The sequence below is a fragment of the Oreochromis niloticus genome, linkage group LG7, assembly GCF_001858045.2.
Source record: "Oreochromis niloticus isolate F11D_XX linkage group LG7, O_niloticus_UMD_NMBU, whole genome shotgun sequence".
Classification (NCBI taxonomy): Eukaryota; Metazoa; Chordata; class Actinopteri; order Cichliformes; family Cichlidae; genus Oreochromis; species Oreochromis niloticus.
Window position 1 is genome coordinate 63,045,976 of NC_031972.2, and position 26,067 is coordinate 63,072,042.

The 26,067-nt window shown below is 41.8% G+C and overlaps 1 protein-coding gene across 1 annotated transcript in view; it reads left to right on the plus strand.

The window, feature by feature from the left end:
• The window catches only part of ccnd2a (cyclin D2, a), a 153,207-nt gene that overhangs the window by 54,956 nt on the left and 72,184 nt on the right, over window positions 1-26,067 (plus strand). The window contains exon 2 of the mRNA XM_005471149.4: window positions 4,572-4,775. Within this exon, the coding sequence (XP_005471206.1) occupies window positions 4,596-4,775 (180 nt within the window). The 5' untranslated portion in view covers window positions 4,572-4,595. The remainder of the gene's footprint in view (window positions 1-4,571; window positions 4,776-26,067) is intronic.

The following is a 26,067-nucleotide window of genomic DNA, read 5'->3' on the forward strand; positions in this document are numbered from 1 at the left end:
CGAAGGTAGGAGAGGGTCCGGCCAATTAAAGTCAAAGTCAAATTTATTTATATAGCACGTTTAAAACAGCAACTGGTGACTAAAGTGCTGTACTTTTAAGATTATCAAAAGAGATAAAAACATAGAAGGACATGATCAAATTTCAAAAAAGAAGCATAAAATAAGAAGATTTGAGTAAGAAATAAGACAAAAGTAGTACAAGCTCATTCTGATTTAAAAAGCCAAGGAATAAAAGTGGCATTTCAGACGGGTCTAATGTTGGGGAGGTCCTGATGTGACGGGGCAGTTTGTTCCACGGTTTAGGAGCAGTCGCAGCAAAGGCCCGGTCTCCTCTGGGCTTTAATCTGGACCTCGGGACAGCTTTGATCCGCAGACCTCAGTGATCTTGCAGGAGTGTACCAATCCAAAAGATCAGAAAGGTATGAGGGTGCTAACCCGTGCGACGCCTTAAAAACGAGTAATAAAATCTTAAATCAATTTGAAAACTAACTGACAGCCAGTGTAAGGATGCTGGTACGGGAGATATGTGGTCTGACTTGCATGCGTCAGTTAGTAACCGTGCTGCAGCGCTTTGTCGGCTAGCTGATGACAGACTGGCTCCTGAAGAGAAATGAAGAGATGTGATTGGGCAGCGACCCTTCGGGCCAGTCCGTTGGCCCAAAAGTGTGTCAGCCCACTGGGCCCACTGGGCAAATACTCAGTATACCAAATTACCAATCCAGCCTTGTCTGTGCTTTTCTTGCTCTGTCTTAATTTTAAGGTCTTTATAAAATTTTGAATTTTTTTTTTTTTGGGGGGGGGGGTGTCGTACAGAAGTTATTGTTATAAAGATGATTGTGAACAATATTCTATAAATTTTTTAGCAAACAAATATTAGGTGGTTCTAAAATGAGTTTGTCAAATCTCCAGTTCTGTGACTTTGTGATCTAAGGTTTTGCAGTTTTTAATTTTTGGCCCTGAGTGTGTTAAACACAATTAAATACTAATAAATGAATAACATTTTGTTGTGCATGTAAGCTGACTTAGTGCGATCTTTCTTTAGCACTGCAGGTGTTTTCCCCCAGAATAAAGCCAAAAACAGCAGAAGCCCGTTGCAACAGCAGAATTTTAACTGTACAGGATATTGAGTTCACAAGAGTGTGCATCATGGAAGATGGCTGCTTAAAATCGTGAATGATATTTCCCAGCTGCACATTACTGATTTGTTGTCATTTAGTGTTGAGTATTATGGAAAACCCTTTAGCATTCCTTATGAATCGCAGACTTTCTACGTCTTTGATCCTCTTGTGTTGTTGACCACTGTTTGGTTATGAATGTGTTGGATTTTGTGAGAACAAGAGAGCTGAGCCAGGAAGGAACCAGTTTGTCTGAATGAGACTGTCTGTCTCTTTGACATCGATGTCAAAAACTTCTAGGATCACATCCAAGCTGAGACAAGTGGTCACTCGGACTTGGAGAACGTGGCACCGATCCAAGCTTTGATGTTTCAGCTGTTAAAAGTTCTACATGGAGACGTTTATCAAAGGTTGTTGCATCTTCATGAACTATAGAATGCTACAGACCCAAATGGTGTTTTTGTAGTCATATTTTCAGCATGTTTTCTGGTTTGTATTGTGTTGTCATTGTTGAAAATCTCAAAAAATGACTTAATTATTACTGACATACTGTCACACTAATCTCCAGAGCGACTGAGAGTGGGCATGTGTCATATGAAGGTGGTGGACACCTCATTGGCTAATCAATGAATCAAGTGTGCTAAAGAAGTGTTAGGGTAATGAAATGTGGCTGTGTTAAAGCAGTGTCTGCTGAAATCTCTGGATGGGGTCCATTTTTATAGAATAACTTTCTAGAGGCAGAGCGCAGTGGTTTACCTGCCTGTAGTGTGACTTCAAAGGAGACGACCAAATAGACCCTAGTCCAGCCGTCCCCGACCTTTTTTGTGCCACAGACGGTTTAATGTCAGACAATATTTTCAAGGACCGGCCTTTATGGTGTGGCGGGTAAATACAACAAAATAAAATGATACGACCGAGACAAAAACTGTGGGATTTTGTAAATATAATAATAAAAGTGAATTCACTGTGTAACTGTGTAACTTTATTAGCAGCGTCCTCCTGAAATGCGCCAACAACACTGAGAGTAACATCCTCCTCTCTGCCCCATAATGCTCTCTGGTTGCTATGGTAACACGTGAACATTTCTTTCAAAATAAGACGCACAGCTACAACATGGGAAAAGACCCAGGGAAACCGAGTTAACGATAAAAACCCTGAAAACCATAAAATTCACACCCGAGCCTCAACTCTCGCAGCCCGGCACCAAACGACTCACGGACCGGTACTGGTCCATGGCCCCGGGTTGGGGACCACTGATGTAGGTTATATCTTACTTCAGCTGAAGACGGTAGTGCTTGCAATAAAATCCGTCACTTTAGGAGACAGTATGAACAATTTTTCAAACCTGTGGATTTTTTTTTTTTTATCTCTAAAATTATAGAAATATGATGTCTTCAACTTGTTCATCCACATTTAGCTGATTCGGGCCTCATTAATTCACAGTTAGTTTTACACAGCAGTTTTATGTTTGACATACAATGAAAGCTAACTGTGGCTAATGGCTAAGAAACGTAGGCTTGACTTTTAGACTGACACTGAAGCACCCGCTGTCAGCTAACAGCACCCCTCCCATCAGCACCATGGGGAGGAGAGACGCTGGATCGAGCAAGTTCAATCATTCAAGTGAGGATATTCTAATGTTTTGTAGCTTGCACATGCTAATCGCTGCTATCTCTTTTGTCTTGTAAAGCAATGTCATTGTTGTTGTTGTTGTTGTTGTTGTTCCAGAGCCAAGTACATGTGCACAGCTTGTTTCAAGCAGAGAGAACTTTAAAGGATACTTTGATCCTGATTTACTTTTCCCTGTAAACAAATTTGCCCAGAATTCATCTCCAGATTGGATACAGTATGTGCGTACAAGGATAGGTGCATATATAAGTGGTGTAATATGTAGCTAGGGTGTTTCTTGAACTCTGCATTTTTGTGTATGATTCTGTACATTTACTGGATATGGCTCCTTTGACTCTCTTTCCACAACTTATCCGCATATATCTCACTGAGATGAGCAGGGGTCAAGGGTCAGGGCTAGGCCACCAGAAGCAGCTCGAAACATGCTTCACAGATCAGATTCATTTGGACGTTTGCTGTGCAACAAGCATGTTATTTTTTACCTTGAATTGTTTAAGGAATTTTAGTGGGCGAGTCTTTAAAGGTCCATTCTTTAGTTTTTAACAGTTTGCCCAGAACTGTTAAATACTGGTGGACGAAGCTAACGACACGAGGTCATATGGCAAACAACAGAAAACAGCTTGCATAATTAGACATTATATAACCACTAAAAATATGAATTACTGTATAGAGTCACGACCACACCAAAACATTGGTTTGTACCATCTGTAGACTATAACATACGTCCGTGAGTCGTCATGAGTCTTTGATCCTCTGGTTCCAGTGATGTTTACATCAAGAGAACGTTCCTCAGCTCTGCAGTTTCAGACTGACGAGAAGGGTATCTGTCTAAAATAGTCTTAGCACATCTGTGTCACAGACCTTATCTGTTATTATTCTACATTTTATTGTTCTCTCCGTGATATTTCCCATACCGCTATCCTCGATACCGCATTACCGCTAAGCTGCCATCTCATTTTTGGTTGCATGTGGTCAGTGAAGTCTTTTTGGTTCTTGGACACAGATCGGTGACGCAGCTGCCACTTGTCGTCGAGTCTTAAAGATGTACGACGTCACTGTCAGATCCTGTTGAAATGAAAGCATCTGTAGCGTATCAAAGGAAGTAGCAACTTAATTCCTGAATGTTAATCAGTATAAACTGTGTTAAATATGAGGAATTCTGGTGGGTAAACAGCAGTCAGTAATTAGAGGGGAGGTGGAGTAAGAGTTGGAGACGACCACATTTGAGAAGATCCCAGGATGGGACACACCACAGACGTTGTCAGTTAGACTGGGGTTTCCTGCAAACACACATCTGCCACACTGTGTAGATCTCCGTCTGTGAATGTGATAAGAGAACTGCTCATTGACTGGCTTAGTTCTTTAATGAAATCATGTTATTTTAAGTTAGAGTTTAGTGTTCCATGACTTTCTAACCTTACATATGACACTTTTAATATGGAAGAAGTGTTTTCTAATATTTGGTAAGCAGGGATCAGGATCCAGCCCAGCCAGGCAGGCACTGTATGTTCCAGCCAGACAAATGCTGCCCATACTGTCAGCTTGCTAGCAAGGGCAGTGAGGTAGATAATAATTGGCAGCTTGATTGTGCCATTGCCAATAATGTGGGGGGGTGGGACAAGGCTGTGAGGTCTGACTAAGAAGGAGCAGATCACCGTGGGCATCAGAAGTCCCCAACAGGACCAAGAGAAAAAGGCAATCCGCTCACACAAGAATGGCCAGACGTAAAATAAGAATAATAATATTTCAGTGTATGAGGAATAAAAATATGTGTTTTTAAACCACAATTCTAAATTTGACCTCTGCATTTTTTTCCTTTTACCACAGACACAAACACAATTAAAAAAATCTATGAAGGTTAGAAGAATAATGTCACGCAAACCAGAGAGAAGCAGCACCAGAAAGGCCAGCGAGGCAAGAATTAAGACCAAAGCCTGGATCAGGCTCTTTATGGGATCCCTGAGTGACAGACACTCGGCTGAAATTACACATGGAGCTTCCACCCCACTCGAAGCTGTCCAAGTTTTTAATGTAAGTCCTTTTCTTTCTTTTTTTAAGTATTTAAGTCAAAATAGGTTTGTGAAAAAGATTCTGACGTCAGACTTCACCTTAGAAAAATATAGACCCACCTGGGTCTGGGTGCAGTTTCCCCCTCCAGGGGCAAGGGTACCTAGACCCGGTTCTTAGAGTACGCTTGGGGAGTGTGATTGTATGTACAGTGTCTCTCTATGTCTGTCTCCACGTTGGGTGAGTGTTGAGTAATTGCATATGAGAGCATGAGGGTGGGAATGGATGTTTGTATCTGTGTGTGCCTGTATGTCTGTGTCTATATGTCAGGTTGGGTATCAGACGCCACCTCTCTGGGGACATCTCAGGCCCTCCAAGGTTTGGAGGCCCATCTCCCCCACCACTTCCCCTGCCATTGGCAGACGCCCTCAGACATCGGTGCGTTGGTGGTTCTTTGTGTCCGGGGATGGGCATCCAGGTACACACCGGCTCACTCCTGGTGGCTGCTTGTCGGGGCCTGGAGCCTGGGGCTCGCTCGGGCCACTTCGGGGGTGGGGTGCCCTCGGCCTCTCGGCCTGGGGCTCGGTCACTCTGGCACAGCTGGCTGCTGGCGGAGCTCACGGGCACGTCACTGCAACCCCCCTGGCTTCTGCTCCGCGGCTGCTGAGTGACCCCTCATCTGGGACTCTCCTCAGCTCTTTCTGGGATAGTGGCGCGGCTGCCCCTCTGTTGGTCTTCCTTGGTCTCTTGTGTTCTGGGGGCCTCTGGATGTCTGGAGTCTTGATCTCCTCCATACCTGCTTCATGCCCTGGAGGACGGGGCAGTGGCCCCCCCACACCCTCTAGCAGATCATTACATGAAGGAACCTTTTAAAAAAAACAAGCGCGTTCATGCTCACAGGTGTACACACGGGTGCTCACACACACAAACTACACCCTTTTTGGCTCCTACCTCAAAGCACGCTGTGCGCTGTCGATCCAACGTGCTGCACAATAATGTTTAATATTTAGTATTTACTGTCATATTCCCATAGATCATCGTGATGTTGTTTATTATGTTGTTCTCGTTTTCTTTTGCTTGTTTTCTTTTTTCTTTCCCAACAGCTGATCCAGGTGATCGATATATGAATTTTTTTGTCTGCTTATTCTGTTGGTTTTTGTTTTTTGCCCTTTTCCCCGTCCCTCTTCTCAGCTGTTTTTCTTTCCCTCTTTCTTTCCCCCAGTCAAGTCTGTCCCGCATTCAGCAAGTGAAAATAAAATAAACAATAAAAGGTGAATCAAATAGACCAATACAGCGAGGCTGGGATGGTCCATTTGGTAAAGTAAATCCGTTGGGCATCTTTCTTCGCCTTTAGACAATAATTCTGATGGCAAAAGAGCCAAACGGGACAGGCAGAAAAAAACCAAAAAAAAAATCCAAAAGAAAAATATAGACATCCACATATAGATGGGCAGTATTACTTTTTTCAAGTAACGAGTAAAGTAAGGGATTACTATTGCAAAAAAGTAATCAGATTACCTTTACTTTCTCGTAAGCACGCTGTGTTACTACGTTACTAAACCGTGATTTTGTTTGTGAGAGTGTCTCATGACAATGACGTACGAGCGTGCGTCGTCCGTGGCAGCAACAGACATGTAGATCAGATGGATAGTATGGAGTACGACCATGCAGCGCTTAAAGCTTGGAAGTACTCACATTACTTTGAGTTTGATTCCATAAAAATTACAAAAACATTAGCGTGTGCTGTACACTCTGCATGGGAAGAAAACATCTTTCTACAGCAAAAAGTTAAACTTCAAATCTGATCAAGCACCGAGCACGCTGCCACGGGAATGTGACATCCACAGAGAAACCCCCAGATCCCCCCACTGAAAATGGACTTAGTGCTGCTGAATCTTTGGTTTTACAGCTTGATGTCATCCATGTACAGGAGGTGGCTGACAACTGCTCCATCCTGTAGTCGGTATCCATAGCCAGTCTTGTCGATGATCTCACTTCAGGCCTATGCAGAACAGCGGTGGCTTCCTTGGTCCTACTTCCTTGGTAGATCCCGCTCTTGATGTTGACTTGTGCTATGGGCTTGAAGTTGGCCTCTTGTGTTGTCCGTCACATCCCCACTGAGATCCTGATGAAGGCTCTTAGGGTCTTGTTGATCCTGTATAGGTCCAGGCATTCCAGGATTGAGTCATAGTCCTCCTTGTAATCAATGCAGGCGGTGCACCTAGTCCTGCAGTCCTGGCTGAATGGTGCAGCTGGTGTTTTGCACCTGTGGTATTCTTGCCAATCCCTCTCTGTGCCCCACTCATGTATACACCCATGTGCCTGTTAATGTAGTACACATACATATATATATGTGTGTGTGTGTGTATGTATATATCTATGTATATATATGTATATGTATATATATATATATATATATATATATATATATATATATATATATATATATATATATATATATATATATATATATATGCACATAAAACTTGTTCACAACATGGGTGAGAGTATAGATTATACACTTTGACACTTCACTGCTCATGTGTGTGTATATATGTGTATACAGAGAGCGAGATGTATAGATGGATATTGGCAGCCTTTTGTTTAAAGACATTTGTCACTCAGATCACTCAAAGTTGTGGAGGAAAAACATTCTGGCACAAGATCTGTAGTTAAGTCATCCATATTTATGTCGCCAAGCTATTTGGTGACCACTGAAATTGAGACCTCCTGTTTAGACTGTGGGAACTGTTGACAGTAAACCAAATTAACCAACATTTCAGCTCCTCATTGTGAAATAAACAGTTTCTGGGATGCCATACAAACGTCTCCTGTAAAATATTAAAGAAATGGAGCAGCTAAAGGAATGAAAGTCCACCTAACACTGTAGTGCAGGTGTATTAATTTACATGATTTTTGTACTTTTGAGTTCCTTTAGTTCATCCATTGATACCAAAAAACAAATCTTCATTACCAGTGTGTCACCTTCTGACAACTAAGCCGACTTTGATGCAGCTATTATGTATTTATAGTTTATAATAAAAAGTAGAGCCAGCAAGGATCTGAAAATCCAGTTTATTACACTGCTTCTCACAGTAATGCGATATTATTACTTACACTGCTTAACCCAAGACTCTGTGTGTGTGTGTGTGTGTGTGTGTGTGTGTGTGTGTGTGTGTGTGTGTGTGTGTGTGTGTGTGTGTGTGAAATTCAAATTTAAAGGGGTACACTATAGTTAAAGCCTACAGGGGAGATTGCAACCTGAATGCTGAACCTTAGATGGCTTGACCTTATTTTTAGATAGTCATGGTAGCATTTTCTGAGCCACAAAATTGCTTGGCATCACATCCATTAAATATCAAATTATAGGTCTTCAAACCTCAAACCAGTTATACCTTAGGTGCAGGTGTCATGATACCCTTCTTCAAGACATTGGTTGTTTCAGTGGATTTCTCACCTGCCACACAGGAAGCCTGGTTTCGATTCCCAGCCGGTGCTGGAGCATTCTTTTTGAAAAACATCAGTTACCAACACAATATGTGCAGATATGCACACTTTACAGCTGACTGTAATGTTCTGGAAACTTGTACACGTCTCAGGTGCCCACCGGTTTATGGGGCTGGGGCTAACTGTGCCCGTGTGCTGGGAAGGTAACTGAAGGTAACTTCCTGCTGCAGTAATACTGGGGTAACTTGCGCTCATTTTTCTTTTTAATAATGTAATTTTATTCAACTTCAGATTCAGAAACAATATGAATTTGGCCAACGGTAGACATTTTGACTATCCGGTCTTTAAGTGCTGACGTGATAAATCCTGCTTCTGCGTCCAAACTACTCTCGATTTATTAAAGCTATTGTGTTTTTAACATTTACCATTTTTTAAACCCTTCCGATGTAACTACAGCCCAGCCCATGCAGCAGCATATTAGTAACTAACCTGGTATTGTGGATGGATTATCTCAGTTGTTCTCCTGACTGAAGTTTGGTCCATTTACAGCATCCTGCCATGCGACTGCATTTGTCCCTAACCATCGGGAACCCTCACGTTAACTTTTATCGAGTGGAAAAAAGTTAGCGTTCATCCTCCAGCTTGACTGAAAGTCTCTCCTTCCCCACAGGGGCTGGCAACACAGAGGTGGCAGTGGTAACACCGAACTTAGTGTTTTATTGATATTTTACTTTTTTATTCAAAAATTGTTGCGCATTCATCTTCATTTTTATTTGTTATTTAAGAATTTTGTGTTACAGTGTTTGGAAAAAGATCTGTTACATCTTTAAAATTATTTGAAAAGTTTTGTAATTGAAAAAATTGAAAAAAAAACTTTTGGACAATATATGTTCTTAAAATGGCATTCTATACTGTTCAGTCATTTTGACATATCTATCTATCTATCCATCTATCCATCTATCTATCTATCTATCTATCTATCTATCATTGTCAGAGCCAGACATATTCTTATATACTATAAAATATATGAAAGGTCAAAATCAAGGACATTTCCACCAGGTCCTGTAAATAAAAGTATGCTATAATGAACCTTTATTCTAGTGTAACTGTTTCATTATTTTTTCAATTGATCTTTTCTTATACTGAGAATAAGAAAGATCCTAAATAGAAGTAACTGACTATTAGATGAAACACATTGTTATTCTCAATTGTGGTCAACTTTGTTTTTTGCTAGTTCACCTGTAAACCAGGTGCTATGGGCAACTCTGAAAGTAGACTGTTTTCCATCGAGCTGACATCATGGACTAAACACTTCAATGTCATGTTTTTTAAGCTTAAATTATTCAGTTTGTCTACGTCTGCTCTCTTGTATGAAATGTGCTTTAGTGATTGGACTCGTGATGCTAACTGTGAATATTTAGTGTCATATCCTCTCCATCAGCACTTTGTCTTTGACTGCTGTGGAGTTATAGGTATAACTGCTTGTTAAAAGCTTTAAAGCTCAATGAAAAAGATGTGAAAAATGATGTGTGCAGGTGGGAACACATTAAATGGAAAACAAATTAACGCTTACTGATGCTACTGTAGCAGTAATAAGGTGTTAGAGAAGAGCTTGTCAGCAGTGGTGACGAAATGCGTTCAAATAGCCCCTCTGGACATGACAAATAAAATGCAGGTGTCCAGAGGAAAAGACCCAGCAGTGGAAAGCACAACGGTGTACGTCAGGACCTTGACATGGGGAGGAGAACCTTTCCCCTTTAGCTGTAGGTTGTGCTGTTTATCCGAAGGGCAGGAATTCAGAGGAACAAGGGCACTGCAGAAACTACAGGACTTTGATTTAGTAGCTAACTTATATAGAGTCAATCTGCTTCCTTCTTGCCCACTCCTGAATGTTCAACACCTCAGTGTTGAGTTTCCCACCATCCTCATATAGTCTCCAAGAGTAAACAGCGCATAGACGTAAATAGTAACTCCCTTGTTGTAGTTTAGCTCACTTCCTGTTCACTTGCCCCTGGGCGAGAAGGCACAATGACGAACACCACCCACATTAGCTCCCCTAGCTGGCAGTCAGGCTGACGAGCAGGGTGACACGGGGGTCATTTGTTTCTGTCACGAGCACAGAAATAGTGTCCCAACTCCTCCTGGGGTGGATAAAACAGGCACTCATTCATTGGCCTGCAGCCTGGGCGGGATGTACTCTTGTTGTGATTACCTGCCTCTGCAGAGGAAGGGCTTTCTCTGAGGACCTATGGAAAAATGCTGCCGTCTGCCAAGCGCCATGATTAGCACCCCAGCCAGTTCCTGGGTCAGCTCAGAGGGCAAAAGTGTCTAGACCAGCCAGGGGGATTTCCACACGCTTGAGCCTGAGCTGTAATTATTACTGCTAAGAGCAGAGCCCCGACTCTCGGGGCCCACTTCCACTTCATGCAGTTGTGCAGAATTAAACTCCATTCAGTGTGCGGTGGGAGTCAGATCAGACATTGGCTTTACATATGGTTTGAATATTGCATTGTTAATGGCCCCAATTTTTCATTGAGTCGTGTTATTTGATGTGAGCAGATCAAGAGTTGGGTGGTTGGAAGCCAATTTGGAGATAAGTATCGAAAGTTAAATGTAAGAAACGTGTAGCTCTGGAAAAACACAAACTTGATTGACTGGCGTTGCGTAGCTGTAGGGGGCCTCTTCTGCTAATTTCAGGATCTTCTGCCTTGTTTGCAGTGCTCTTACGTATCATTGTACTTTACAAACTGAGTTGTTGTTGTTGCCAGCAAAAGCACAACCAGTTAATGGTTCGGAACTCTGGCTTATCTTGGCCATCAATGCAACAAAAGCTACAATTATCTGCAAAATAAACTCACTTCCTTGATTGTTGGACAAATAATGCATTAAACAGTTCCAGATAAACCTCTGTGTTGCCAGCCCCTGTGGGGAAGGAGAGACTTTCAGGCCACCAATACTGGAAGAGCAACTCATTCAGCTCCTCAGGAAGTGCTTTGGTTCCAGTGCTTCATAAAATATGAACACCTTATATAACCAATTATTATTTGAAAAAACACTGTTTCATTCTTCGTGAAAAGAGCTGCAAAACATGCCCCTAATGTTTTCTACCTGCCAACAAACTGAGTGTTTCTTATATGTCAGCGTTTTTTCTCTCCCGGGGCCTTCTTTATATAGGCTCAGACGTTATTTTTGGCTTTTTTTTTGACGTCCTCCTTCTCTCTGTCTGGCCCTTCTCCACGAGGGCCAAGAAAGCCTGGCACTCGCCTGAAGCTCTCCGCCAGTCCTGGGCAGCTGGGATCTGGGGGAGCTCCCTGCAGTTCCGCAGTGTGCTGGCAGCCCCCTTTCTCTTGCCCCCGCCACTTTTAATTCTGCCTTTTTACTCCAAGCCAGCCCCAGAATACAATACAGAGGAGCCCTGTGCTGGGAACAGAGACACACACCCTTAGGCGTGTACACACACATCCACACTTTTATAAACCATTGAAAGAGACAAGACCAAAGGCGTAAAGAGGAGCAGACGCCTCTCAGATGCTGGGCTTGGCTTCGTGTGGCACTCGACACAGACGGCTGCACACAAGATAACTGTTGTTTATTGTTTGTGGAGGGACCCTCTGCCACACTCCGCGCTCTCTTCATCTAGAGACTCCTAAAGGGCCCCGGCCGAGAGCCACGGGGGAAAAGCAAAATGGAACTCTGTGTATCTACTGTATGTGTACAAGTGTGTGACCGTGTGTGCAAAACGATCACACGTATGCGGTTGTGTTTACACGTCCAGCTGGTACGTACACTTGTTGTATCTGGGACTATTCTTCTGCGACTTCCACGTCGAGTATGTGTTGTTTGTTCAGCTGGTGTTTGTTCAGCGAGGGGTTAAGGAAGCCATGTTCTTCCACTGTGGTGTTAGTCACAATAAAGTTATTACAGCAGGCCAGGGTACGCTTCCACTCGGACCTGACAAGTGATGCAATTCTACTATATTATGTAATAGATAAAGTGATTGCACAGCCTGACTGAAGTACCTGCGGTTACTGAGCGGCACCTTATCATCATAGTGATATATCGCTAGGTTTCGCTTTCTTACGGTCAACGAGTGCTGCCGTAATTAACTTTTATCCTGGAAAGAAAACGTAAAATATTATGTCTGCTCCTCCCAGCCATTGTCCATGTGCTAAGAGATACTTCTCGGTCTGTGCCATGTTGTCAGACCATGAGAATTTCCTCCCTGATGGTGCATGAAAGCACTGTATTATGTTTTCACATTACCAACAATGTATCAAAAAGTCCATATTCGTTTTATAGTTGATATACTTTATTTGGCTGCCTTGGATGTCCCTCAACCTTTTATCAAAATGTGAAGTTGGTAGGAAAGAGGCTGCAGCTGGACAATTATCAGCCTGATGGCGGTAGATCATGAATAGCCGGGTAGCCCTGGGCACTGTGAAAAGGTCCTGCTGACGACTGCACCGGCGGGGTCGCAGCCCCTCCGCGAAAGAGAGTGAGAGTAAACAGGCGTAATGGGGAGAGACTAAAAGAGACTTGGACTGTGTTCTTGTAAATAATTGCATTCATTGTTCTCTGCCACTGTTGGTTATGGTCACAAGCTGTTTGGTAGGCCCCTGTCTGTCTGGTGCTCACCATGAGCCTGGTGTCAACCCCTACGCCCGCAAGGGGAGCGACTTGTGCCAGGGGTGAGGATGCCAGCTCCCTGACCCAGTGGCCCTGCGTCTGATGTGCCCACGCCAGGAGCAAACAGTCCCTAGGCCTGCTCGGAGACTCGGGGCGTGCTGTGCGCATGCTGCTCCGCTGTTAAATAAAGCTGGTTCAAAGAGCACATTCTTGCCCCAAGCCCAGCAGCGAAATAGCAAGCTTTCTTGCTTGTAGTGTCAAAGCACCAGATTGTTTCACTTTATTGCTTTGCCTTTATCTCGGCTGACCACGCTACAATCTGATTGGATGCACCGTGTTATTAGACTCTGTTGTTTGCTGTGGGAACAGCAGATGGCCTATTTGGACCAGATTACCTGTGCACCTTATCTTAAGTGTAGAATTCATTCCAAGTGCTGAAGAAAGCTGTTTGTCCACATTGTGTATGTGGTGCAATACAGTTGAGCTTATCTGGACGTTAACACCCACTCATACTGTAAACATCAAATATTTAACCAGTGAAAAACTGTTGTCATCATCATTATGCATGTTTTATTGACTGTACTCCGGCCATAATTGCTCTTTGAGATTGGCCATTAAAATCTAGCAGTAGATAAGACTGTTACTATGATGACCAGAGCAAAATTTTAAAGTGGAAACTGTCACAGTGTGCTGAATCAGACTATATGAACTGTGAATAGTAGAGCCAAATGCACACACAAAAGAATGTGGAACAAAACTTGATATTTAACAAAAGCAGAGCCGTTTAATGAGGCTGATTTTTTTTTTTTTTTTTAAAGTGCAAACAAAAGGCAAGACAAACTGATGAAAACTAAACATTAACCTAAACTGGGAGAACTAAAAAAAAAACAATAAACATGAAGAACCCTGACATGACCCTGAACATACCTGGACAGGAAACATGGCGAGAAACTACAGACGACCTTACAACGAATGAAAGAAAACACACAGACTAAATACACACAGGAGGCGATCAAGGGAAGTGGAAACACATGGGGAAACAGCTGAGGCTAATCTGACATAATGAGACAAAGGAAGCAAACCTGGACGCAGACTTTCAAAATAAAACAGGAAACGCCATGGAACGACATAGACATGATAACACAAGCTTGACAACATGAACAAGAACCCAACACAGAACACCTAAGTGAAACGTAACTAGACTTAAGGCAACCAAATGATAATCCTGTTACTCAACATATTTCAAGGAATAACTTAAGAACTCAAAACGTAAACTGAAAACGCTGGGTCAGAGACCCAGGATCGTGACAGAAACATTGTGACAAATCACTAACAATATTGATTGTTCGGCAGATATCTGGTCTTTAAGTCTGACGTCATTAGCCGTTTCCGGGTCCAAACTCCAAGCTTCAATTTAACAAAGTTAGAAGTTAGCAGGAAGTTAGCTCGCTAGTTACCTAAACATGATATAGCATGTTCTGACTGAGAGATTTCTGAAACATTCAAACGTACAGCTCTGCTATCACTTCCAACATAAATGAAGACAGAAAACTAAACAGCAGTGACGTTTGTAGGGTTACTGAAGTTGGGCTAGCTGCTATATAATGATGTGCTACGTGATCGCTAGCTACACAGCTATGTTAGCATAGCATAAACATAGTGAAGCTGGAGGATGAACGCTAACTTTTTTCCACTGGATAAAAGTTAACGTGAGGGTTCCCGATGGTTAGGGACAAATGCAATCGCATGGCAGGATGCTGTAAACGTACCAAACTTCAGTCAGGAGAACAACTGAGATAATCCATCCACAGGACCAAAGATGGTCAGAGAGACAAATGTTACAAAATGGGAATGATAATGTACAAATAAAAGTCTTATTTCTGAAGTAAAGAACAAAAACAAGCACAGCCCAAAACAGCATCACACACAACCTGTAAGGATAGAACCTCAATGACATCATGACCGTGGGGCTCCGGTAGCAGCGACGGTATCAGCAGTGAAGTGGAACGCACGAGCTGTGCTCGCCAATGGGAGGCAGATGCTCCCAGGCTCCTTCCATCTACAATCACCGCTCTTATTTCTCCATCCACTGATAGGTTTAAGAGATTTTTAAAAATGGGCCTCCCTCACAAAGGTGACGTCTGACTTTACTATATGGTAAATGTCAGAGAATAAATGCAGGCCTCTGTAACCAAGTGGAATTGGATCAAATCTGCCCCAGGCAGCCGCGTTTGATCTGCAGCCCTCTTCGGTACAGCAACCCACATTTTAGTGAACAGCACATCAGGAAGTTATGGTATTTGGTCATGTATTAATCTGACATCACAGAGGGGGAAAACAATTTTCATATGTTGCTTGACATTATGAAAATGTAAGGTCTTGCATTCGTTCATTTATTCTCATCTTGTCTTTGTTACTGCTTGTTGTTTTATTTTTTAATTTAACATCCTGCAAAACCGGTAACCAGGTTGGTATAATGGGTTTGTTTCTTTTAGATTGATATTGTGTACATTATGCTGTTGAGTACTTGCATCTGTGGTACATTCCTGCACAGCCAACAGAATTTCTAACCCACCAGCTGAAGTCCAACACAATGCCTGGATTTAATTGAGCTTTTTATATGACTCTTCAGATCATCCTGTTGCAAATAGCATGTCCTTCATGTGTGTTACAAGAATAATTGTAGGTGGGGAATGTTTTATCAAGTTGACTGAGGTCAATCACTACACCACAATGAAGCAGAGATCAAAGACAAGAGGGAACAAAAACTCTGCAGACCTACAGGTAGCTTAGCAGTTAAACTGGAAATATGAAACACTCACCCACGCACATTCAGTTTCCCAGCTAGTGTGGGATGATCCCTAAAGATGTGAAACTCAAACTGTGTTGTGTGTTGGTTTTGATCATGTGTTTGACATCAGATGATGGATAGGTGTTAAATGCTATGAATCACAGAGGAAAAGTTCTTTTTTTTTAGCAGATATACTTGCAGGTTGTGATTTTAAAGGTCGATAAAATAAATAATACAACAAACTAACCTTGCTGTTTATACGGCCAATTGCTCGAAAATGTGTCTCGTTAGAAAGAAAAGACGCTATTCTAATATATCAGCAGCTAAGCAGTTGATAGATGTTTGAGATGTTTTTATCGTTGCATGCTATTAATTTTGTGCTTGCATCAGCCATTCCAGAAACTCACATGAAAGTGTGACCCACTGCTCTGCTGTGGAAATGGCATCAGAAAAAAAAGAACAAAATAAAAACAGATGGAAAGAGAAATGACTACAAGTGAGCGAGAGCATGCATACTGTACTTACACCAAATACAATCTCTTAAATTTATGATAGCAAGAGTTTTTTCGTTTTTTTGTACATGGCTCTAGATCTTCAAAGGATTACATTCAATTCAATTCACTTTTATTTACACAGCGCCAAATCACAGCAACAGCACCTCAAGGTGCTTTATATTGTAAAGTAGACCCTACAATAATACATACAGAGAAAAACCCAACAGTCATATGACCCCCTATGAGCAAGCACTTTGGCGACAGTGGGAAGGAAAAACTCCCTTTTAACAGGAAGAAACCTCCGGCAGAACCAGGCTCAGGGAGGGGCGGGGCCATCTGCTGCGACCGGTTGGGGGTGAGAGAAGGAAGACAGGATAAAGACATGCTGTGGAAGAGAGACAGAGATTAATTTCTGGACGATTGGATTTAGTGAGAATCAGTGCTGATGTGCACTTGTTTTTGTAAAGTTAAAGTTAATAAGTAAAGCTGTACAAACAGCACAAAGATCCAAGTTAAACGTCTGCTCCCACTAAAACAATCGTGTATGTAAACCTCTCGAGCATCAGAGTGCCCACAGTTGCATTAGTGAGTAATCTTACATCTTATGTAACACCACATGGATGTAGACAACAAGCTGTGTCCTTGAGCAAAGGCAAGGGCACCATGAGTAGACAACCCACATATTTCTATACTGGGCCACTTGATTGTCATAGTTTCTTAGATTTTTATTAGGATTTTTTAAATATTTTATACCGTGCTTAAAAATCAGAGAATCTATTTCGGTGCAGATTGCAGCACATGTTCCCAATGCTGTACTTTTCTTTATTTCCTTCCTCATTGTGTGTAATCTTGTAGCTCCCTTTCACATCCGTTTGCTCCCTTCAACTTGAACCAGAAAATCAATCTGCCATACGTGCTGTCAAACAGTGATGTAGACGCTGGTCTACCCCATCCATGGGGCCAGACGTGATTGACTCAAGATCTGGTCTGAAATGTTTAAAATACGGTCTCAATTAGTTGGCGCAGGCCGCTCGCAAACCCCCAGCTTTAAACACGCATATAAGCATGCATATACACTCATACCCCCTCTTTCCAAGTTAAATTAAAGTCAGATCACTATTAATGTGCTTTTCTGTAAATGCAGCTTGACTTCTTCAGCCAGCCTGTTCGCATCCCTCAGTGTGAGACTCGTTCGGAAGCCATGTTTTGCTCACCCTATACCACTCACTAGTTGACAAATGCATTCGATGTGAGGTGTGGTGGATGGAGATGGGGATGCATGGCAATCATATGTGACTGAGGCCACTAAGAGTCTGATGTGGGAACCATTAGCGCACAGCATCAGTAGAAGCATGGAGGCACACGTGGAGTGTGCAGCTTGAACAAATAAGGCCCTCTGTGTTTTGGAGTGAATAACCCTGCTGCCTTATTACCAGTTTGAAGTGTGGTTTGCTGGCGATGACATCAATGACAAACAGAGCGCTCTGGTTTCCTCCTAAGGGATGGAAACTACTGCTTTGAACTTAAACAACTTCTCCATTCATTCCTTATGGGATGGAGTCCTGCGTGATCTGTGCAAAGGCTTGGATTCTCCAGTAAAATGTGACTTTTTAAAATATTAAGGTGTTTTACACATTGCAATGGGACTGCTAGAGATTGAATTTAGCTGTTACATTACGATGACGTGTCAAGAAGAATGTTAACATTTTAAGAAAACGGTAAACAACTTGAACCAGACTGATTAGACACATTTTGTCCTAATTTCCAATGGAGAAAGTGTTGCTTAAAGCTAAAAATGAGTTTAAAGTTTGGACCCTTAGGGCCCTTAGACTGCAACTGGGGGCTGTAATGTGCAATTTCAAGGGGTAAGGTCATATTGGTGCAACTACAAAATAACATACAGTGGTGTGAAAAAGTCTCTGCCCCCTTCCTGATTGATTATTTTGTATGTTTGTCACACTTTAATGTTTGAGATCATCAAATAAATTAAAATATTAGACAAAGATAACACAGTAAACACAAAATACAGTTTAGAAATAAAGGTGTTTATTATTAAGGGGAAAAAATCCAATCATACAGTGCCCTGTGTGGAAAAAGTGATTCTGCTCCCCTGTTATAACTTAACTGTGGTGTATCCCATCTTTGGAAAGCTGAGTTCAATTTCTCTAGCCACACCCACGCCTTTTCTCAATCAAGAAATCACTTAAATAGGACCTGCCTGACAAAGTAGAGTAGACCAAAAGATCCTCAAAAGCAAGACATCGTGCCGCGATCCGAGGAAATTCAGGAACAAATGAGATGTCTGAGTCTATAAAAGGTTATAAAGTCATTTCTAAAGCTGTGGGACTCCCAACGAACCACTGTTAGAGCCATCGTCCACAAATGCCAAAAACATGGCACAGTGGTGAACCTTCCCAGGAGTGGCCCCTCAAGCGCATCAATGACCCACCCAAGAGGTCACAAAAGACCCCAGAACAGCATCCAAAGCACTGCAGGCCTCACTCGCCTCAGGTAAGGTGTGTTCATGACTCCACCATAAGAAAGAGAATGGCCAAAAATGGCCAGAGTTCTAAGACGAAAACCACTGCCAAGCAAAAGGAACATAAAGGCTCATCTCCGAAAACATGTTGATGATCCTGTCATGGCTGTGTGAAGGCGGGCAGGAATGGTGGACCCAAGAGCAAGAGCAGGACTCACGGAGGCAAACATAAACTCAAAACCACTCAGCTTTATTGGATTGCAGAAAAAACAGAAAACTAGCTGAACTGAGAATACAAATAAACTAAAAAGGCAGGCAAGCAAGCTGGCAGACGGAACACACAGTGTAGAATGAGGGACGACGCGATGACGAGCAGGGCAAGAATTAGACACTGTGAATCCGAATACACTGACATAAGACAAAGACCTTCAAAATAAAACAGGAAACTCAACACACATGCAGAGACACAGACTCAGAGAGACAGGCTTTACACAGAGACCTGACTGAACTGGATCAGAGGGAGTCGGAACCAGAACCTAACAACTAGCAAATCTTACAGAATACATAACCAGAATAAACAAGAACATAAGATAATATTAATAAACCCAAAACACTGAGTCATCAGACTCAGGACCATGACAGATCCACAAGACGTTGGGGGAAATACTCTGTGGACTGGCGAGGCAAAAGGTGAACTTTTTCTAAGGTGTGTATCCCGTTACATCTGGCATGAAGGTAAACAGTAAACATGGTGGTGGTATTGTGATGGTCTGGTGGCGGTTTTGCTGCCTCAGGACCTGAAAGACTTGCTGTGGTAAATGGAACCTGCTGTCGACCAAAACATCCTGAAGGAGAGTGTCCAGCCAAAATGAAGCGTTGGTCAAAGGCCTGGCCTGAATCCTATTGAGATGCTGTGGCATGATCTTTAAAAGGTCGTCTATACCCGAAAACCCTCCAATATGGCCAAATCACAACAATTCTGCAGAGATGAGTGGGCCAAAATTCCTCTAAAGCTCTGTGAAAAAATTGTTATTGCAGGTTATCGCTATCGATTGGTTACAATTGTTGAAGTGAAAGGTGGCCAAACCAGTTATTAGGTTTAGGGGCCAATCACTTTTTCACACAGGGCCAAAATATGAAATCAGGAAGGGAATTATTTTTCACAGCACTGTGTTTATAAAAAGAAATGAGTAGTTCTGGTCTAACTGCATTATGAAAAAGCATCTTTCAACTATTGTTTCCACAATATTTACATGATAAGTATCCTTTGTAGAATACTAACACTGTTAACCTGATATGCTTGATATTACCCTAAACTGTAGCTGACATGTTGAATCCATTGTTCTTCTTCCAACATCAGTCCCTTGATGGCGAAGCAGGGCTGCAACATGTCCCGGCACCCTCTATCATCCATCACAGCTCTGTTGACCATCAATGTAAAATGACATTGAAAAACACATTTGGCTTGTACTGGTTACTCCGCATAGTTACATAAACAGTACCTAAGCATCGCTGCTTTATTGTTTTTATAAAACATCCTTCTGTGTTTGCTCTTGCTGTAATATTAGCACTTTTGCAGTAATTCTTTATTGTTGAGCAGAGAAGGCACCATCTGATGTCATCTGATGCTTTTGACTGTGATCTGCCCTTTATAACAACAACAAACAACTTTCTAAGCAATTCTTCAGAAATACGCTTAGATGAGAAGACCAGTGTGAGGTCAGTCATTTCAAAGCTGTTAAACGCTAGCATTTACAAAGCTAATATGTGTGTGTGTGTGTGTGTGTGTGTGTGTGTGTGTAGCAGTGCTGGCCCTGCAACGGGCTGACGACCTGTCCAGGTTGTACCCTGCCTTTCACCATATGGCAGCTGGGATAGGCTTCAGCCCACGCACCCCACACCCTGTGCCACTCCTGAAATGGATAAGTGGAAGAAAATGGAAAGATGGATGGATGGTATTAAAAATAAAGCTGGAACCATATTTATACTGGACCTAATTCCTTAAACGTCTTAGTTATATAGTATGGGTCCACTGGTACATTGAGCAGTCTTATGTAACCTGCTTGAGTGTTCAGGCTGCTGAGTACCCTCTTCTGCTTTGTCATCCTCACACAAGGATTTATCAGGTGAATGGTGCGAAGGCATGACGGTGGACAACTTTGGAAGCGGGTGCTTACTGTACGTGGAGATGCAGTATGTGTGTATTGATGTGTCGGCATCCAAGCGCGCGTGCTTGTGTTTGCGTGTCATATGCGTTTGAGCTCTGATGCGCATGCATATGTTGTCTCGCTCGGGGACTTTGTCCTTTGATAGGTGTGCCAGCCAGTCAGCTGAGAGAGAGGGAGCGGAAAACAAGATCTAAAGCAAGCCGTGGTGTTAGAACTGGGACAAAGACGAAAGAAAACAAGGGCTAGCCGCAGGGAATTGGAGATAAGAGCAAATGTGAAAAAAATGTGGCGCCAGAGTGCAGTTTGTAGCTTTGAACCTTGTTCCAGATGTTTGTAGATTGCAAATATTAAGAATGTAACATACCAAGCACACGTAGGATAAGAGTACAGGTGGATTACAGCCAAGTAATTTATAATTTCTTTGACTTGGATCACTACTACGCTAATTTGTATCTTGGTTATCCAGCTGAGTAAAGTGTAGCTTTCTAATAAAATCATTGTTTTCTGTAAAATTGCACCGTAGATGATGATGTCACTTTGAAGAGATTCTGATAAGTGGAAACCTTGATGATCATATGTGGTAACATTTAACTGCACATGTAAGAATGAAAATGACATTCGCACTGTTAGCTGACTGTTGGCGCAAACAGAAGACTTACTGTCACGCATGCTGTTGACAAGAAACGATGCCTAATGACGTCATTAGGTAAAGGACAAACAGTAATGGCACTGACCGACCCAAGCACTCTTTGAACTCCAAATGAATTGCAGGTCTAGCAGCAGCTGTTCAGAATGACCTTACCCCACAAAAATCAATCAGCACAAATATACTGGGAAGGCTTTGGTAGCAGAGTGGTGTAATGGGAAAGTATGTGTATGCGTGTGTGTGTGTGTGTGTGTGTGTGTGGGTGTATGTGTCGGTCTCGTTGTCCACCAGTTTGTTTGTTGTCTGGTCCAGCGGGTGATGGATGTTGCAGAAAAACAGGAATCTTCCCAGAAAATCTTTTGATGTTTTGACACATTATCACAGTTCGCCACAGTCCTTCCATCCCTTTCAAAGATCTTTTTTCCACTGACCCAAGTTCAATAGATTGGACTACTGGACTTGAACCAATGGAAAACTCTTCCATAAGCCAGTCAAACACACACTGCAAGTGTCAAGGTGTTCTATTCAGTGATTGAAAGGTGCCATTGCACTTGTTAACCTTCCTGTCCGGTCCAAGCCTTGTACAGGACAATAGGAGAATAAATCATGTGGTTTAATAAGCATCGGGCACATACAATATAGCCCACTGCTTGTTTGCCAGGTTTTTCCTGCCATTTGGGTACTGGATCGGACACGTTGCCTTGCAGTCTGACTGAGTCGTGTTACCACCACAGTAGCGTCACTACATGGTCTACGTTTTTTGGGGGGGTTTTTTCGTCCCCGTCTCACATTATGTGTCACGTTGTTGGGGAGTACCTATTGCCCTTGCACATGCAAGCGTGGGCTGTGGTATGTGTCGGTTATCTCATTCTGGAAAAGCAGTGCCCTTGTTGCTTCATATAGCTGAGCTCTAGTGACCGGCTATTGATAAGCTAATGTCTCCCGATAGCTACCAAGCTTTCAAGTCCCGGCACAAAACCGCCGGCTCCCTTTTATGTTGTTTTCCCAAGCCAAGGACAGACAGGCCTGCCTACAGGATCGAGTTGGCTAATCAGTAATCACTAACTTGCTGAGCCCAGCAGTCCCTTTCTTTTCATCCCTTCTTCTTTATCATCTTCTTCCTCTGCTTCTTCCTTTTCCCTATATTTACTATTCTTCTGTTTATCTTTAGTTTTCATTCTCAATATATTTCATTTCATTCATTCATTTCATTCTCAATCTCTAAACTTTTAATGATGCTGATTTGTTTTCTTACTTATGTTAGTTCTTTATGCTTTTTGCTTCCTCTCAGGCCCCTCCCTTCTTGTGAGTTGCTCCTTTGCTCGTCTTCGTTCCCTTTTTTATGCCCTGCCGCAGAGCAAATGCCGCCTCTTTAGCCTGCTAACGAATCAAGATACAGAAGGAGGATCAGGAGGTCTGTGTGCCATGACTGTGCCACAGACATATGGCATGATATTAAAACATTAGTACCACTATATGACTTTATTTAGGACTTGCCAAAGAAAATTGATTAGGTGACAGAGATGGAACAAAAGAAGAATCCTCTTCAGCCACCCTGACTGGGCTTCTGCTTTTAGAGCCAACAGACACAGTTGCTCTCCAAAGTTGTTGAGAAGCGATTTGGCTGTTTGGCCTCTTGCTCCAAGACACTCCCACCTCTCTCTGTTTTCTGCAGTCCTTCTGTCTTTAGCGTTATTCCAAATTCTGGCTAATCCTCACCTGCAAGCATACAACAACATTTGTTTAATTGTTAGCATTTAAATGTTTGTGAGATTTGTAGTAATGTAAGCACTTCTTGTTCAGTAGCATGCTGTCCACTTTCTTTTACGTTTGTAGACCTTGACTGAGACAAACGAATAAAATACAGTGTAATTAAACGCCGTCGCCTTTATGAATAAGCAAATAAATAATGTTGATAACCGAACATGATACCTGCATTCCTGAACAATTTTACTCTCAATATTTGTTCCCTGACATTGTACCACAGTAATAATAATACCATAGAAGCATGCCCTGAGAGAGCAGAACACTATTGTGTATTATTGAGTCAACGGTTTAAGACATGAACAAGAAGCTCAAGCATTCAGAGTGCCCTCTGTGATGTAATATATACAATATCGCATGTATTCAGTACAGAATGGCATTATAGTGTGTATGTAAATCCCTACAATCAGCCATTTATAACTTCTCTTCTTTCCCCTGACAGAAGAAAATACTGAGTGATTATTCCTGGATATTATGGAATCGGGGCTTCAAGTCGTCATTCTTGTTCTTTAGCGTTCACATTTCTGCAACATGAATATTAAAAAAATGTATTTCTTCAAATGCATCTCTTGTTCTTTATAGGTCAGTGTTACATAACTGAGCATCTCCCTTCTGATTAAACTTCTGTGTTCTCATTTGAATTTGTGAGTTTACTGTTTGCAGTGAATATTAATGAGAACAGTATTATGTTAGTAACCACATTAGTATAAACAGCAGAATGTTTCGTATTCACTTCTGTGTAGGTTCAGTTACATCCTCAGTGTTAGCAATAAAAGCAATATTAACATTTTTATTTTTCACTAACATCATGTCAGAACAAACTGTATTTACTTCACATTGCTTTCTATCTATATAATCATAAGACACAAACAGCCACAGCTTTCAGCATATCTCAGTTGTAATTTTACCTTTAACAACAAACACAGTGTTACTTTGTGTCCTGTATAAACACAATCCCGATATGCCTTGTATGTGTAATTTGTAGATACCTTGTTAGCATTGTAGCTTAGTGGATATTATATGGAAATTAAGGATTTTCAGTAGCAAAGCGTATGGACATTTTCTGCAATATTATCCATTGTCGGTCATGTTAAATTAACACTTCAGTAGCTCGGGGTGTGCTTTACTTAACTTGATGTTAGAGAAGGTGTGACACCATGACTGAGGTGGGTGGTCATTGTTCAATTCAATTCAGCTTTATTTATACAGCGTCAAAAATCACAGCAACAGTCTCCTCAAGGCGCTTTATATTGTAAGGTAGACCCTACAATAATAGATGCAGAGAAAAACCCAACAATCCCGTTTGAATATTAGTAACCGCGTGGAAACAGCGGTAACTTGCACGTAATGGAGTTCCCAACACTGCAGAAAACAGTATGAAAACGTAAAATTATTTACAAAATTGTAGTTTCCACAAAACTAAAAACATATCAACTATTTGCTGTTAGATAGGAGTGACTTTATGGCATGATGTCTATCTCTCCAACAGTGACGGTTTGCACGCTGACCTCCGCTGCTAATCCACAAACTAGTTCACCAGCTGGTCCAAATGCATTGTAAGTAGAGGAAATGATCTCAGAGGAGAGGAAAGCGTTATCATTTCTGTCCAGGACATCCTCAATACAGCAATGTCACCCAGCAGCATGGCTGGGAGATAAAGGGCTGCAGTGGAGACTAGAGTTTCGTTTTCATTAGATTTACATTTTTCTTTCCAGTGTAGTTTAGTGTCAGTGGGCCTTCCTTATTTCTGTTTTTATTATTTAAAAATATTTGCTTTTATTTTAGATTTTATTATCATGAATATTATTTTTTTTTTCTAATAATATATTACTGCTATTCACAGGCAAGATTTCCCTCTTTACTTTTTTGTAAAGACCCCATCAATTCATCCTATGCAAGATCAACTTTACAAAGACTAAAACTGAAGAACACTTTGTCTGTATTTGAAATATTTAATATTCATTTTTTTAAAATATTTTTGAATATTTAAAATACTTCATCTACATTCCAGTAAACAACATTTTTCCGTTTTCTTTCTTATTTTTTTCTTATTTCTGCGTCTTGTTGTCTTTTGTTTGTTTTTCCAAACTTTCGTGAACACTTTAGGAATACACCTCCACTGCTGTTAGCTGAGCAGTCTCCATGTGTCCTGCGCCTCCTTATCAGTGAATAAAGTTGTACGCATGTTTGAGTGAAATACACAGGCTCTATCGGGTCTCACACAGAAATGGGACTCAAACACTGGAAAAAGTTTCTTTTTTCTTTTTTAATTGATTTTCTTCTTTGAACTTTAACTTTTTTTAAACACGTTTATGCATAATTCTTTGTACTGTGCATTTCCTGTAGTGTAGCTGGAGCTGTACAGAAACTTGCACATTTTTCTTTTACTTCTATTCTTAAAGTATGTTTTTGTCAGATACACCAAGCAGCGAAGGTGGTGTTTAATGACATTTTTGCTTAAGTAGTATGCAGTGCAAACAAACAGCCAAAATGAAAATCTTCCAGGCATTGCTTGAATATAAAGAAGGTTCACATTGTGTTAAAGCGTGACTGTTGTGGTGGGTTATTGTAGCCCCCTTAGTTTAAGAAGGGAACACATTCCACCCCACCATCATCGTTCTCTTCTGGGTAACCAGACCCAGATGGTACCTGGTACAGACACCGGCCGCTTGTTTTTTGCCTTTTGTGAGTCTGACGCTGTAATCAGTAGCCAGGAAGTGAGGTGTGGCCCTGTGTGGCCACACCGGGGTGAAGAAAGGCTTAGGAAGGGAAAGACAGGAGGGAGGGGTGACGGTAGTTAAGCTGAGTTCTTTAAACCTTTTTCACAACAATTAGAATTTAACTGAAAGCACGAGGAAATATGTAAATGTCATTTTGTGTCAGTGTGGATTCTTAGTTTCT